The 13,635-nt window shown below is 38.7% G+C and overlaps 1 protein-coding gene across 2 annotated transcripts in view; it reads right to left on the reverse strand.

Annotated features, from left to right (window-relative positions):
- The window catches only part of CLVS2 (clavesin 2), a 65,215-nt gene extending 52,323 nt beyond the window's left edge, over positions 1-12,892 (reverse strand). Inside the window, exons 1-3 of one of the 2 annotated variants that reach the window (XM_081031485.1) lie at positions 12,195-12,892; positions 10,867-11,797; positions 169-343 (exon numbers count right to left, since the gene is read on the reverse strand). In XM_081031485.1, the coding sequence (XP_080887611.1) occupies positions 169-343; positions 10,867-11,255 (564 nt within the window). In that variant the 5' untranslated portion in view covers positions 11,256-11,797; positions 12,195-12,892. The remainder of the gene's footprint in view (positions 1-168; positions 344-10,866; positions 11,798-12,194) is intronic. The other variant, XM_081031486.1, reaches the window with a different exon arrangement.
- Between the last annotated feature and the right edge of the window lie 743 nt (positions 12,893-13,635).

Below are 13,635 nucleotides of genomic sequence, written 5' to 3' on the forward strand. Positions count from 1 at the left end.
ATCCAAAATCTTTTGCCCCGTTAGTGTTTGAACGTTTGTGCTTGGAAACTATGCAAAAAAAATGTTTTATTCTTTAAGTAAGACATTTTACTATCCTAACACATTAGGTATTCTAACACACACACACACATTGGAGACTAAGAAAGTGGGTAATTTGTAAACCTTTACCTGAAGGCCTTCAATAGCCAATCGCAGCATGCTGGGTGTAAGTTTAGAGGCCTGCTTGAAGGTGAAGTTACTCCAGTCTATGATCAAAACAAACCCATTCACTTGAAGCTCAGGATCTTCAATCATGGCTTCTAACGACAGTAAGATTGCACGCAAAATATCCACCAGTGTGTACCTAACAGCAACAGAAAAGCACAGCGTTAAATCTGACAACCACTTTTGTAGAAACTATAGAAAGGTTTGCGCACTAAAATCTTCTAAAAATTAAGCATGGGACTTTTAAATAACTCAAGAATGTTCTCAGCAATACCGAAAGTTTATATCCACATATTTGAAAATTTGCGAATGAGATTTGAGGAGCCTCTTCTAATAAACAAAAACAGTATATATGTGAACAGCTATGGTTAAAAGTGCCAACAGATTTTAATTACTTGTATTGAGTTTGTATCATAAAGATGAAAGAAAAGAAAGAAGGAAAGGTGTATAGAGAAAAAGAAAGGAAGATCAATGAGAACAAAAGGGAAAATCACCTATCTATTGAACACAGGCCATCGGAATTTATGGGTCAAGTGTTTATCTTTTTCAACCTTGCACCTTAACACAGCACCTGGCACATTGTAGAAATCCAATAAATGCTCCTTATATTCCTGTAAAATGGACTAGAGTGCAGCGACATTAAGACACTGCCTCGACAAAGGCAGTGGAGGTAAGAATGGCGACAAGAAGCCAAATTTTATAAATATTTCAGAAGTGAACTTGTTAAAATTTGACAATTAGATGTAGGGACTAAGATTGAGGGAAAAACAAAGGATGACACAGATTCTAGCTTCAGAGCCTGAATAAATGGTAACATCTGTAATCAAAATCAATAATGAAAAAAAGAGGATACAGTTGGGGGTGGCTGGAAATGCAGTTTGGGATAGGACATGTTGGACTTGGGAAACATGTAGTACAACCAATTAGTATCAACTAAACATCTAAAAAAAGTAGATCCTAAACTAAGGAAGAGCTCCAGGTTGAAAATTCTGGAATCAAAAGCACACACATCCTAAATTCAGGGAAGTGAAGGAAGTAACGCAGTCAGAGTTGAGAGAAAAATGAGATAATTATTCTAAGAAGGGAATTTCAGCATTTTAAAAGAAATAGGCAAATGTATGGAATAGGTCAACAATTTCGATTTTTGAGCACACCACATTTCAAGTTGTTTTCTCCTCAGACATTCAGGTAGAGATGTCCAGGAAAAGCTTGAGAAAGAAATTTTGAACTCAGGAAGAGTTGAGGTGTGAGGGTGGTGGATTGGGAGTAGAAATTACTGGCATTTCGTGGAAGTGATGGCCTCATCAGGAAGACAGTATGAGACAGTGAATACATAAGAGAGAATAGTAATGTTTTTACTTCCAGAAACAGTTGGAGGCTAATGGAGAAAACATAGTAGTTCAGAAAGGAAGGAATAAATTATCAGTGATACTTCAGGTGACTTCTCACATTCTCTGAGCCTCATTTCCTTCCCTGCTGGAATAGGATCTCTCTTGGATCCTAGCATTAACCAAGCATAGGGTATGGTGTCTTCTCTACCCCTCATTTGCTGTGTGGCCCTGGGCATGTCATTGATTTATAATTCTGAGGCTCAGTTCCCTTAGCAGAGAAAGTAGAAGAAGCACCTGTGCTCAAATCACTGGCAGTGGTAGGGGGTGGGCGATGGGGGCAGGAAGGGAAGTCAAAGGCATGATTCAGATGAAAGCTTTCACACAATGCTAGGTGTACAACAGATGTAATACATGTTGGTTGATTGGAATACACACAGCGTATTTTTTTTTTTTGGTAATGTTAACCACAGATGTAGTGTACAGGACAGGGTATCATCAGAACTGAAGAATATTTGTTTTTATCTTTTACTTGAAACCTGAATGATGATCTTTAGATAGCATATTACTATTATGAAAGGCAAGATCAAGGGATTATTTTTAAATTTCTGGATAGTATACAGGCTGTTTACAATCCTAAGGACATGACAACCCAAAATACTTCCTGAATACACAAGCAAATAAAACTTTTGTAGAACTCTATTATTTGTTTGTCTTCAAATCAGTGAAATATGTATTGCTGGCCTATCTCCTTTTTAAATATAATAGCTTAACAGTGTTATGACCAAAAGCCTATAAACCTATACAAACTGGAAAGTTTGAGCAAGCTATATTTCTGGTTAAAATGTAGACCTTCCTCTTTAAAAATACTCATTTTTAATTTCCGAAGTTTATAATAATATCATGGTGAAGAAAATTAAAAATTAGAAAAGTCCAACTCAGAACTTTTCCCTCATGATCCTTCTTGTTACCTATACGAATACCAAATAGTATTACAACTAAGATAGGATTAAGTAAAACTTGAATCTGAAATCAGCTTTGCAAGGATGGTGCATTGTGTGTAGCAAGAATAAATCATGGCACCGGGAAGGGCTGAAAACACGAGGCAAATTGTTGTAAGTAACACACTTTAAGTATGGTTTTACAAAACTGTGTCCAAATCAAGAGACAACTTTATGTACATATTATCATTCCAAAGAAACTGAAATAAGGCAAATCCCAGGATCAGCAATGAAGAAAAACAGGTTTGCAAAGTTTTCAAGAGTAAATCTAACCTAGTTCTAAATTCTAATATCTTGCTCCAAAAGAGAATCAAATGATCTTTACATAAATAAATCCTATCGATGTATAAGTTTAAGAAAAGAAACATAAAAACACCCTAGCTAATTTCACTCATAGGGCAGGTCAACACCACTCTGGACACTGCAGACCTGTTGTCAAACATGTCACATTACTACCATTAGCAGCTCAGCAGGCTAATCCGAAGCAGAACATTACTAAACGAGATCTTGCCAAAGTCTGTAAAATACCTTCCAAAGAAATGGAGCACTTTACGAATTTTCTTTCTTCAAGAATCTCACCATCATTCTTCTCTTTGAAATTATTTTTAACTGTTACAATTTATCAATTGTCAGCACAATAAGTATTCCACATGTTTACGTTTGGGGTTTTCACCCCAATCATAGGCACTCCACCATCTATTCTCCCCTTGTGTGTTGGAAGAAAGCCATAAATAACAAACTAATGCAGCTCTTGACTCCTGGTTGTGCTTCCCAAAATAGCATTAACTAAAGCCTGAATCTGAAATCTACTTGGAAAGGATGATCCCAGAACATAGTAAGAGGAAGTAAGGACACCAGAAAAATATTTCACAACTGAGACACCAGCCTATGTAAACCATTGCTCTTGAAAGAGATCAAAACTGCTATAATATGTCGAAACTAGATGGAGAAGACTTTGACATTCAATTCTCCTACTTACTAGTGCCTGTGCAATAAAGAGCAGGGAAGCTTCCTCTGCTACTTCTGTCCATGCAAGGTTTTGGGGGGCTATGTGGCCTATGTTTCTCTCTGGGTTTCACAGAGTTGTATCCTCAGCTCACTATCAGTGCAAAGAGTTGTATCCACAGCTTACAATCAGTGCAAAGAGCAACCTAAATCACAAGCAGGTTATTTCCTTCCTACTCTCCAATCCTTTCTTTCAGTCTGACAGGGAAAAACTGGCATCTTGGCATCACATGGAGTAGCACAACACCAAGCAATTCCCCTTTGTCACTAAATCAATCAGCCATTATTAAATTATACATTAAGGCTGCGCCCGCACCTCAGTTTTCATTAAGCCAGGTCTGAAGCACTTCCTGTTAGAAAGGTTCTATGGGAGAGACACCGAAGAAGAATTACCCTTATTAATGCCTCGAGGTATCATTAGTGCTAGAGTTGATGAACCCATCTATATGTTTTATATTACTGAGGGGTAATAATAATAATACTCCTACTTGTGCTATCATTTAACATTTCCAAAGGAATTTCCAATGCATTATCTTACTCTGAAAACAAACCCCAAGTTTCAGTGCTGGCTTTGTTCCTATTATCTTGAAGATGAGGACACAGATGAGGTCTCAGAGAATTTTAGAGATGAAGATACAAGGTCTCACAGAATTTAAACAATTTGCCAGAATCACCATGGGAGTAAAACAGAAGCCTAAATGAGAAACCAGGTCTTTCTGACACCATAGTTCTCTCCACTCCCTATGGTGTCTCATACCTAGAACAGAGTTTGATGAATAGCTGTTCTGCTTTTTCATGTCTCAGTGGCATAATGTGTGTCAGAAGATAGATCAGGAAGTCAATACCAGCATGGTTCCGTGCCAGGTACCAGGGCACATTCCAGCCTGGCTTAGCATGGGGCTTTCGTGGAGAAAGAGCGACAGACATTCGTAAGTGTTGGGTTGGGAAGAGGATAAGTCTACAAACCCTGGAGAAAATACAAATTCTGAAATATTCATGTGTCTGGTTTATATCACTAAGCACAGATTATTTGTCTGAGCCTTGCTTTAACTTTACTGCTGTGGGAATATAGGTGAGTGAAAACAAGAGAATCATAGGAAATAAAATATCTAGAGGAAAAATGACTTTCTTTGAAAAAAAATTAAAAACTGTGCACCTACAGCCACCAAAATAAAATAAAACAAAACAAAATTGAGCTGGAAAAACAAATACATCAGAAAGTCAACTCTTCTTTTCAGAGAAAAATATTCTAAGCAAGTGCCACTTAGTACAATCTTTGCTTCAGAAGATTTATTCTATCAACTTAACTTTCTGTGCATAATTGTCTATGTTCTGATGTTACTGAAGATTTTCTAAACCATATGTTACATTTTAAGAGCTTACTTTTTTGATACAATTATATTTAATTGTAATTTTTTTCCAGATTTATGTTGCTGTCTATACACACAAAAAGTTTGACCAATTCACTAGTGATGGTGAAATACTTAACTGCTCTGTGCCTCAGTTTTCTCATCTGCAAAATGTGCTTATTAACAGGACCTACCTCGTATGATTGTAACAAGGATTTCATGAATTAATGTTTGTTAAGTGCTTAGAAGAGTTCCTGACACATGCTATGAGGGTGTTCTAAAATGAATGAGTTAATTAATTAAAATAAAATAATAAAAGAACAGTAGGCTGTTCTCTCTGCATAGCACTGAGTAGCCCCAGCTGCCCCTCCACCCTGAACTTCCAGCAATGGCAAAGGGTACCTTCACTAAGCATTTACTATCTTTCTGGTACTTACTTAGCTTTTCAAGTTTTTTTTCTTCCCAGAGAGGTTATATGTCCCCTGATGGTACAAAGAATGTGTTATTTGTGTCTTTATTTGCCCCCAGCACTTTCTAAATTTCTATGTATATAGCAAATGCTTGACTAAAGTGTGCTTTTTTTCAGAAATTGATTTGATATGAGGACTATTCACTCAGTTTATTTGCTGTTATAAGGACCCCACATGCAGGGACATTCTTTCCCTCATATCAATAGCACTCTTACTATGTTAACAAAATGCATGTACCTGCCCTCAGTGACATAAAAGAGCTCAATAATTCCACGAGAGTGGTAGACATATATTAATTTACTAAGGATGATTTATTAATTTACTAACTTGACTCATGTTTTAAAACATATTTAAACATTTATTTTGAGGTATTCTTTCAGTATGCTGTATTAACCTCAAATTCTTTCTCTTCTTCACATTTGTTGAAAGTTGCATATTTGAAACATGAAAATAGCCTAGTTTGGACCCAATCAGTCCTACTGAAAGTTAGCACTCTTGGTCTTTGTTGTTGTTTCAGAATTACTTCACTAATTACTTCAGAATTGCCCCAGTTTTTAGAGACTGTCCTATTTTTCTCAGAGATTTCTTCCAATTTGAAGAAACTAATGTTTCTCAGGACATTTTTTTTTCTCTCTCCCATTTTGCATGGTGTGAACCAAGGGCATAGTTTGCAACAAGCTATAGTTTCCAAAATATTTGTTAAAAGAGCATCTGTATAAAAAAAGCAATAAGGAAGCTCTGCTGGGACAGAAACCCCATGGAGTTCACAACTGCAATTTCTAGTTTTGACCTAATCTCAAAATCTGCCCATAATACAGTACAACAATGTCTCCAGGATTTTAAAGGTAAAAATTCCTAACCTTCACAATATGTAACACCATGAAATAATAAGTTGAGAAATATTTAAATATTTTGATAAACTGAGCCAAGAAGTCTTAAAAAATCAGGCGAAAGAAAATGTAATACCTTTTTTTGTTTGGTTGGTTTTTGTTTTTAAGATTACCAAATAAGAGTGTTTCTCCCTAATTATTTAGTTAATTGCTCTTGACTGTTTTAATCTATTCCTAGTCATTTTTATTTTATATTTTATTTTATTTTATTTTACTTTATTTTATTTTATTTTAGTACATCTCCCTAGCTTTGTGGCGGAGATTACAGCAAATCTGTATTGTCTATGGTTATTTTGAAAATTTTAATCTAACATTATCATAAACCTTCTTTCAGTTTGGAAATTGGTCGCATTATTTTAATAAATGGGAGCATAATCAAGCTGCAAATGGTTGACCATTGTATGATATTTTCATTTTTATGAAAAAGCTACACAAAATAAACAAATTGACAATAATGCTTGTTTTAGCAAATTCTGGGTTAAGCTTGAGGATCATAGCATTGCCTGACCAGTCAGCCTCTATCCCTTCCAGAACTTCAATATTCTAAGTGATAATCAATGTCCATTATGGCAAGCCAAAGAGTGTTGCAAGACAGTCAGTGCTTCTGAATTGCCACTGTATTAAGAATCATTTCAGTTTAGCTGCATTTAATTGTTTTTTAACAGTTCTTAACCAGATTCTTGATAAATGGTTCTTTACAACACTGAAATCTAGAGAACTACTTTATAAGTTTAATGAGATAAAATACTACTTGCAGGTTAACTGAAAAATTACAGGCAATTGTCAGAATAGATGTCATTATTATAGTTCAGGTGACGCAATTTACTCATGAATATTCCCAATAAGTATATACCAGTAAATTTTGATTTCTCAGATACCTGCTTTCATGCCCTAGAGTGTAGTCCATGATCTACTTTTATTCCAAACTTCCTTTACTTAAGGTAGTGTAATCTCTTCTAGCTTCATGGAACATTATCCTCACATTCTGTTGTTGAAATCAGGTGGAAATTTGAAGGAATCTGCTGAGTCCTAAGCAGGGCACTATCACTGGTGAAAGAAATAAAGCATGTAATGAATGCACAGCGGGCTACTACATCCAAGGGATGTGCTGAAACATTCCATTTTTTTATTTTTTATTTTGTGCAATTTATTTTTGTTTTTTGCAGAAATTATGTTAGACTGAAAGAAAGAGGATAAAATAATTCTATGATTTTTTTCCCAAGGATAGCCTGCTCAATAAATGTAATAAGTCATCTGAGCCTATTCTATTCTTTTTTAAAAAGAACCACAGACCACACTGAAATTCATTTTGACATTTCAGTATTTCAATTTTTTCAGATTTATTAGAAGGTAGATACACTGTAAATATTATTTTCCCTGTCTTCCTGAAGATTTCATGTCTCTTGTAAAAGCTTTGGAAATGGTCCAATTCAATAACCTGAAACTGACCTGCATTATATTGCAGTAGACACTGTTTTATTTATAGTCACCATCTCACACACATTTACTATTTCTGGTCTCCTGAGGAGCACAGAAAACTTTCCTACAAGTTTAATATAGGAGAAAGAATATATCAGATGACTTCCTACTTAGAATTATTTTTTTAAATGCATAACTCAATTCAATTCAACAAATATTTATTGAGGATTAACTCTAATTCAGGTGCTGTTACAAAGATAATAACATTAGGCTTAGTCTTTTTTTGTTATACAAATCAATTGTTTCAGAATTCTTTACAAAGTTCTGCAGAATTTATTTTAAAAATCTTCCTTTTCCCTTTGGGAAGTTGGAAATAATTTATTTTCCAAATAAAGGAGGGCATTATCTTCTACCTCATATTTGGAACTTCCCTGTAGTAGTAGACATTTTAAGGAAACCTATTGTTTCCTTAAAACAATGCTATTTTACTTCTTTAAAACAATGCTAGTTTTTTTAAAGTTGTTGAAAGCCAGGTAATTCACTGACAACTCAAAACAAGGTGTTCAGATGAGCAGTCTTCTCAAGAGATCCAAGTTATATGGGTGGCAGGATCAGAGAAGGGAGATGAGAACATCTGGCTCACAGAACAGGGGAGGAGTGACAGGATTTGGCACGGGGCATACCAATTAACGAAGTAATAGTAAGGTAAACACCTAGGAAAAATGCTAGAAATTTCTGTAGGCATCAAGACAGATAAGACTTGAGGCTGCAGAGTGGAAGAACAAAGGGGATTCAAGCCAAAGGTAGGAGAAAAGCTGGTGACATCTGGGTACTGCCAGAAAGGCAGCTGTCCTGCAGGTTTCAGGGCAGTTCTTATGCACATATCCCAATGATAAAGGTTTACAGAGGATGGCAAGAAGACAATCCTATTTATCCACTAGTTCTTGTTGTTGGGTATATGTAGATCCAGAATGGGAGACAGGCAGGGACAAAGAGGGAGTGACTTTTTTTATTTTTTTTTTAAGAATATAGGAGGAGGAAACAACTGAATTTTAGACAAGCTCTAAATAACTTTTATATCTTTTGACCTTGACGTACTACATCTTCTTGATTATGTTTGTTCATTTCCAACCATAGAAATCAGATTTATAATTATTAGCCTATACATCCTGATAGGGTATTTTTACAGAACACAGCTTCTCATTTTTAATTTCACATATGCAAAATTTTAATATTTAAATTTTTCTGTAGATTTAATAAAAATAGTTCTACATACCAATTGATAAATTCCCTCCCACTGCAGATATCCAAGGGGCTAGATTTTGATTACTAGTAACCTATCTATCCTTTGTAAGAAAGCATGAGATCAACGTGACAACAAAAACATATTTGCTTTAGTAATCTGCAATAATCAACTTCTCATATACATGAGAACGATAAGTGATTTTCATCTTAGTTAGGTTTGCAAATCAGTATGAATATTAGTTCACTTATAAAAATAAATAAAAATCGGTCTAATGTAAATTCATGTCTCCTTAAATGCAATCTGCCTCCCTAATGATATCTTTAGCAGACTTTGAGATATTTAAATATAAAATTTCTACCACTCCCATTTCACTGTAGCTTAATAATGAAGTTTCAGTCTGACAAATGGATATTAGGTTCTTTCTTGAATAAAAGTTTTCAATTCTGATACACACAATCATTGGTTTGCGTGACCCTACAATGTACTTCTCAGATGAAAAAAAAAAAACACAACTTTTTAAAGAAAATGTGGTCAAAGCATGACATTTCATGGTTCTTTAAACTTTACTACTTGATAAAAAGTAGAGTGATATCTCTATATAACTAACCCAAGTAAGTAATGGAACTCTATTCCCGCTCAATAGCTAACTCTGTCTGTGTTTCTTAGCTTAATAATTTCATGATTCTTTGGGTAGTAGTTTGTCTTTATATATTTACCTTAAAAAAAAGATCAGGGTAGTTCTCAAACTAGAAATACAGAGAAAACGTGAAAAATTAAAGGGTAAAAATCTGGTAAAAAATATTACATTTTAAGATCCCAAGACTCTGAGAAGCCTATCTACAGAGTTAAAAATATTTCTCAGTCACTGAAGTCTTTTACAATTTCCAGAGATGGTTTAAACTAACCAGATGCATCAAAATTCACCATTCACAAAACTAAAAATACGCCAATGTTTCAACAACCAGCTTCTTATGATTCATAGTTCTGATAACATTTTCAAGTTCCATGAAATATATTAACTTTGAACTTAATTGAAACTACCTTATACTAGAGCCTTTATAATTTCTTATATTTTTCAGTCTGAGTAAATAATTCTGATTGAGGAAGTAAGTAGAAGAGTCACTCTGCCTTTTTCTATCATAATGTAGATTAAATAAGACTATTCTGTCTCCTCCATTAAAAAGCAAGAGGGCTCCAAAAGTCTACCAAGTGACATATCTGAACATTTTCTGCTCCTTCTAAAAGATGAAAATCACATCAGACAGGAAACATATTCTTTAGATTAGGGGCAGGTGTAGAACAAGCACACTAGTCAGCCTTTATTTCAGCATCAGTTGTCATGCTCAGCGACAGAGGATACAACTCTTCCCTCTCACTGAAGTGACACACATCTTATTATTCCTTCATCTATACATCACCAAGCAGAAAAGGTCCCAAGCAATAAAACTACTTGATCTTGGTGAACGTCAGACTATTCTTAAAAAATAAAATCTTAGTAACTAAAGAGTGAGATGGTGATGATGATGACGATGATGAATCTAGTTTAAGAATTTCTTTAGAAGGAATGGGAAAAAGTTCTCTCCGTTCTCATATAATTTCTCCACAGAACAGTAAACTTATTCAGTAAGTGAAAAATGGAGCGGCTTTATTTAGAAGTTAAATGACTTAGATTGCAGCACAATAATGTGGTTCAGGAAGCACTTAAAACTGCAGTACAAACTGGGTGCTGGTGAAGTAAGAGTTTCAAAGGAAAAAAAATAAAACAAAAGGTCTCCTGTCACACAAACCCCCACAAGGCAACCACCAAAAACTCATTTTTCAGTTTCAGTTTCTCTTTTTTCCCAGTCAAATAAACATAGACATCAAAGCTGTAAAGCTATGACACGACTGAGGATAAATTCTGGAAAATGGGAGAGTAAAGAAATCTCAATACCAGTTGGGATTTAGTATTTACCTGCTCTGATCCCAGTTGGCAGCGAAAAGGACTAGAATCTTCCTGCCGTAGTGGTCCAGATTGGCCAGGCCCCCAGGGAAGCCATCCTTCAGTGCCTGCTTGATGCCAGGGTCAGTGGCCTTGAAACTTTTAAACATATCCAGGTTCTGCTGCCGGTACTCGAAGTACTGGGCCAGGAGGCGGAAGGCCTCAAAGTGATGAAACTTCCTGGCCCGCAAGAAGCGTAAGATGAAGGCATCATCCGTGCGCAGAAAGCCAATGTCCGGTCTGGTGATGACCATATCCCTCACCTCCTGGATGTCCTGGTGCAGTGTGTCTGGGTTCTCGTTGAGCTCCAGGCGCGCTTTCTCCAGGGTCTCAGGAGAGAGCCCAGCTTGTAAATGAGTCATTGTTCTACTTTTTCCCAAGCCTTCCCTTTTTCTTAATGACTGTCCCGCAACAAACCTGATTCTTGTCACCACTACACTCTGACCTCCAGAACTCGATGCTGCCTGCTTCCTCTTTTTTACAGGAAATGATTTGTGGTGGTGGCCAATCAAGTACCCTGTTGCTCCTGCTTTCCAACAGCTTTTCTATGTAGAATATAAACTTATTTCCCTAGCCCCTAAAAACAACGCCCCCACTTTGTTTCCCTCTTCCCTTTCCCTTAAAAAGATGTGGACCTCTGGCGGTCCCAGCGCTCCTCTTCTCGTCCTTTCACTCTCCTAACAAAACACCCCTAATCGCACCCAGCACGGGTGGTGCTGATCTGGGTACTGTCCTCTTCTCTCCCAAGATGTAACAAAAACAAACACCACGCACATCTCAGCCCCAGCACTGTGATGCTTCTGCGGTCCCTCCCGAAGGATGCTGCTGCCAGGGATAACGATGGGAATTCTGATTAATAATAAGGTGTCTCTTCAGCGCTGAGCTGCAGGCGGGGAGAGAGCATCTTTGCCGGAAAGAAAAAGAGAGAAAGAGAAAGAGGGGGCAAAGGAGCTTATTTCTCCTTCTGCTTATTAAAGATTCTCTTTTTAAAAGACGTGTGTGGGATTTCACTTAAAATTATTCTAGTCCAATTAGGTGGAGACTCTGCAGACAGCACACCTTCCCTCCTCCCCTCTTAGGTACACCGTGATCTCAGAAGACACCAGAAGGGCTTTCGGTGGCCTTGGCACCCGTGTGGGCTCCCCCAACCCCACCCCCAACTTCTGCCTTCCCTCCAGCCCTTAATTTCAACGGAATTGCTGCGGGAGGCCTAAGGGATCTTTCCGGGAACGTCCATCACACATGCGGGGTGGGGTGCGGGTGGAGAATAAGAGTGGTGAACACGCTCAAAATGTCTCTACCTTTTCTCTAAAGCCCCAGAGCGAGCGAGAAGAGAAAGCAGACGGCTCCTACCCGCAAACCCGGAGGCGCGGACGCTAAGCAATGCGGCACTCCCTGGCCTCCATCAGCCGCGGCTTCGGCACCGGCGGAGGCGACAGCCACATCAACTCCTCTCGGTGGGATGGATCCAGCCGAGAAGAGGGGCGGTAGCGGGGACACCGGCCGCAGACGCACTGGGGAGCGGCCGTGGCCACATCTTCCGCGAGCAGCCGGCTGCCACTCCCAGCAGGCGGGGTGGGGGTGCCGAGCTAGGGCCCCCGCTGTCCCGGGTCCTCGCCCAGCCCGGCCATTGTCGCCTTCGGGAGAGAAGGGAACGAGAATCGGACGTCTGGATGGAGAAGGCCACACGGGCGGCCGCGCCTTTGTGAACCCGGAGCCGCCGGGGCGGTGGGCGCGGGGGCGGCGGGAGTCAGGCGCGCCCCCCCGGCTGTGGCCGCTATTGCCGCCGCAGCTGCGGGCACTGACAGAGGACTCGGCGCAGCCCAACTCCTCTCCAATTATCCCAGCGCGGATCTCGCTGCTACGTAAGCACTCGGCTCGCGCAGGCACTCCTCGCCCCTCTCCCTGACTCGTTTGGGTAGGACAGCAGTTTCGGTGGCATTCACATATCCCGAGCCCCAAGTTTAGCCTGCTCCTGGCCCCCAGTCCCCAGCTGCCCACTCCTGCAGAGAGCGCCTGGGCGGGCGCGGCCTCACCCTTTGTGTGCGAGACCCCGGAGCGGCCGGGAGACTGACCTTCTAGACGGTAATTCACATTGACACACATTTTCTGGTTCCTGTGGGAGGTCATTTTGATGTGGAAGGAGGACGGAAACATCGTGTACTTTCCGCATTTGTTGTTCATAGAAATGTTTCATATAAAAAAGAAGACCAGAGTGGTTCCCAAGCATTGCTTGGATGATTAATCCTCCGGAGGAACTTATGTGAATCGTATTTCAACCATAAACTCTGGCTACTCAATTCCTATTGAAGAGGATTAAAATGAGGGGGGTGGGGCGAGGGACAGTTCTTGAAGGAAGGAAAGAGAGGTACTCCTTGACTTATGTCTTATCTCACACTAAAGCAAATATTCCTGGAGACACACATATGATTGCTCACTCAGTTCTATACATCTGTACGCTAGAATCGCCATAAATGAACAGGAGTCTTTAAACTTAAGGTGACTCTCTACAGGTTTAAGGAAAAGGTATGTTTTCTATTTTCAAAGCACAGCATGTGTTACTGAACACATCACTAAGAACAACTACTGGCTTACCAACTGTAAAAGGGGGTCCTGAGTTCAAGCAGACTCAATGCAAGAACATTCACTGACTTTCCACTATGTGTGGGGCATTGCCAGAGTCTATGCATAGATGATCTTGAAAATGAGAAAATATTGTCATCTTTGATGACTATTAGAACC

This window comes from Rhinolophus hipposideros (assembly GCF_964194185.1).
Source record: "Rhinolophus hipposideros genome assembly, chromosome: 3".
Lineage (NCBI taxonomy): Eukaryota > Metazoa > Chordata > Mammalia > Chiroptera > Rhinolophidae > Rhinolophus > Rhinolophus hipposideros.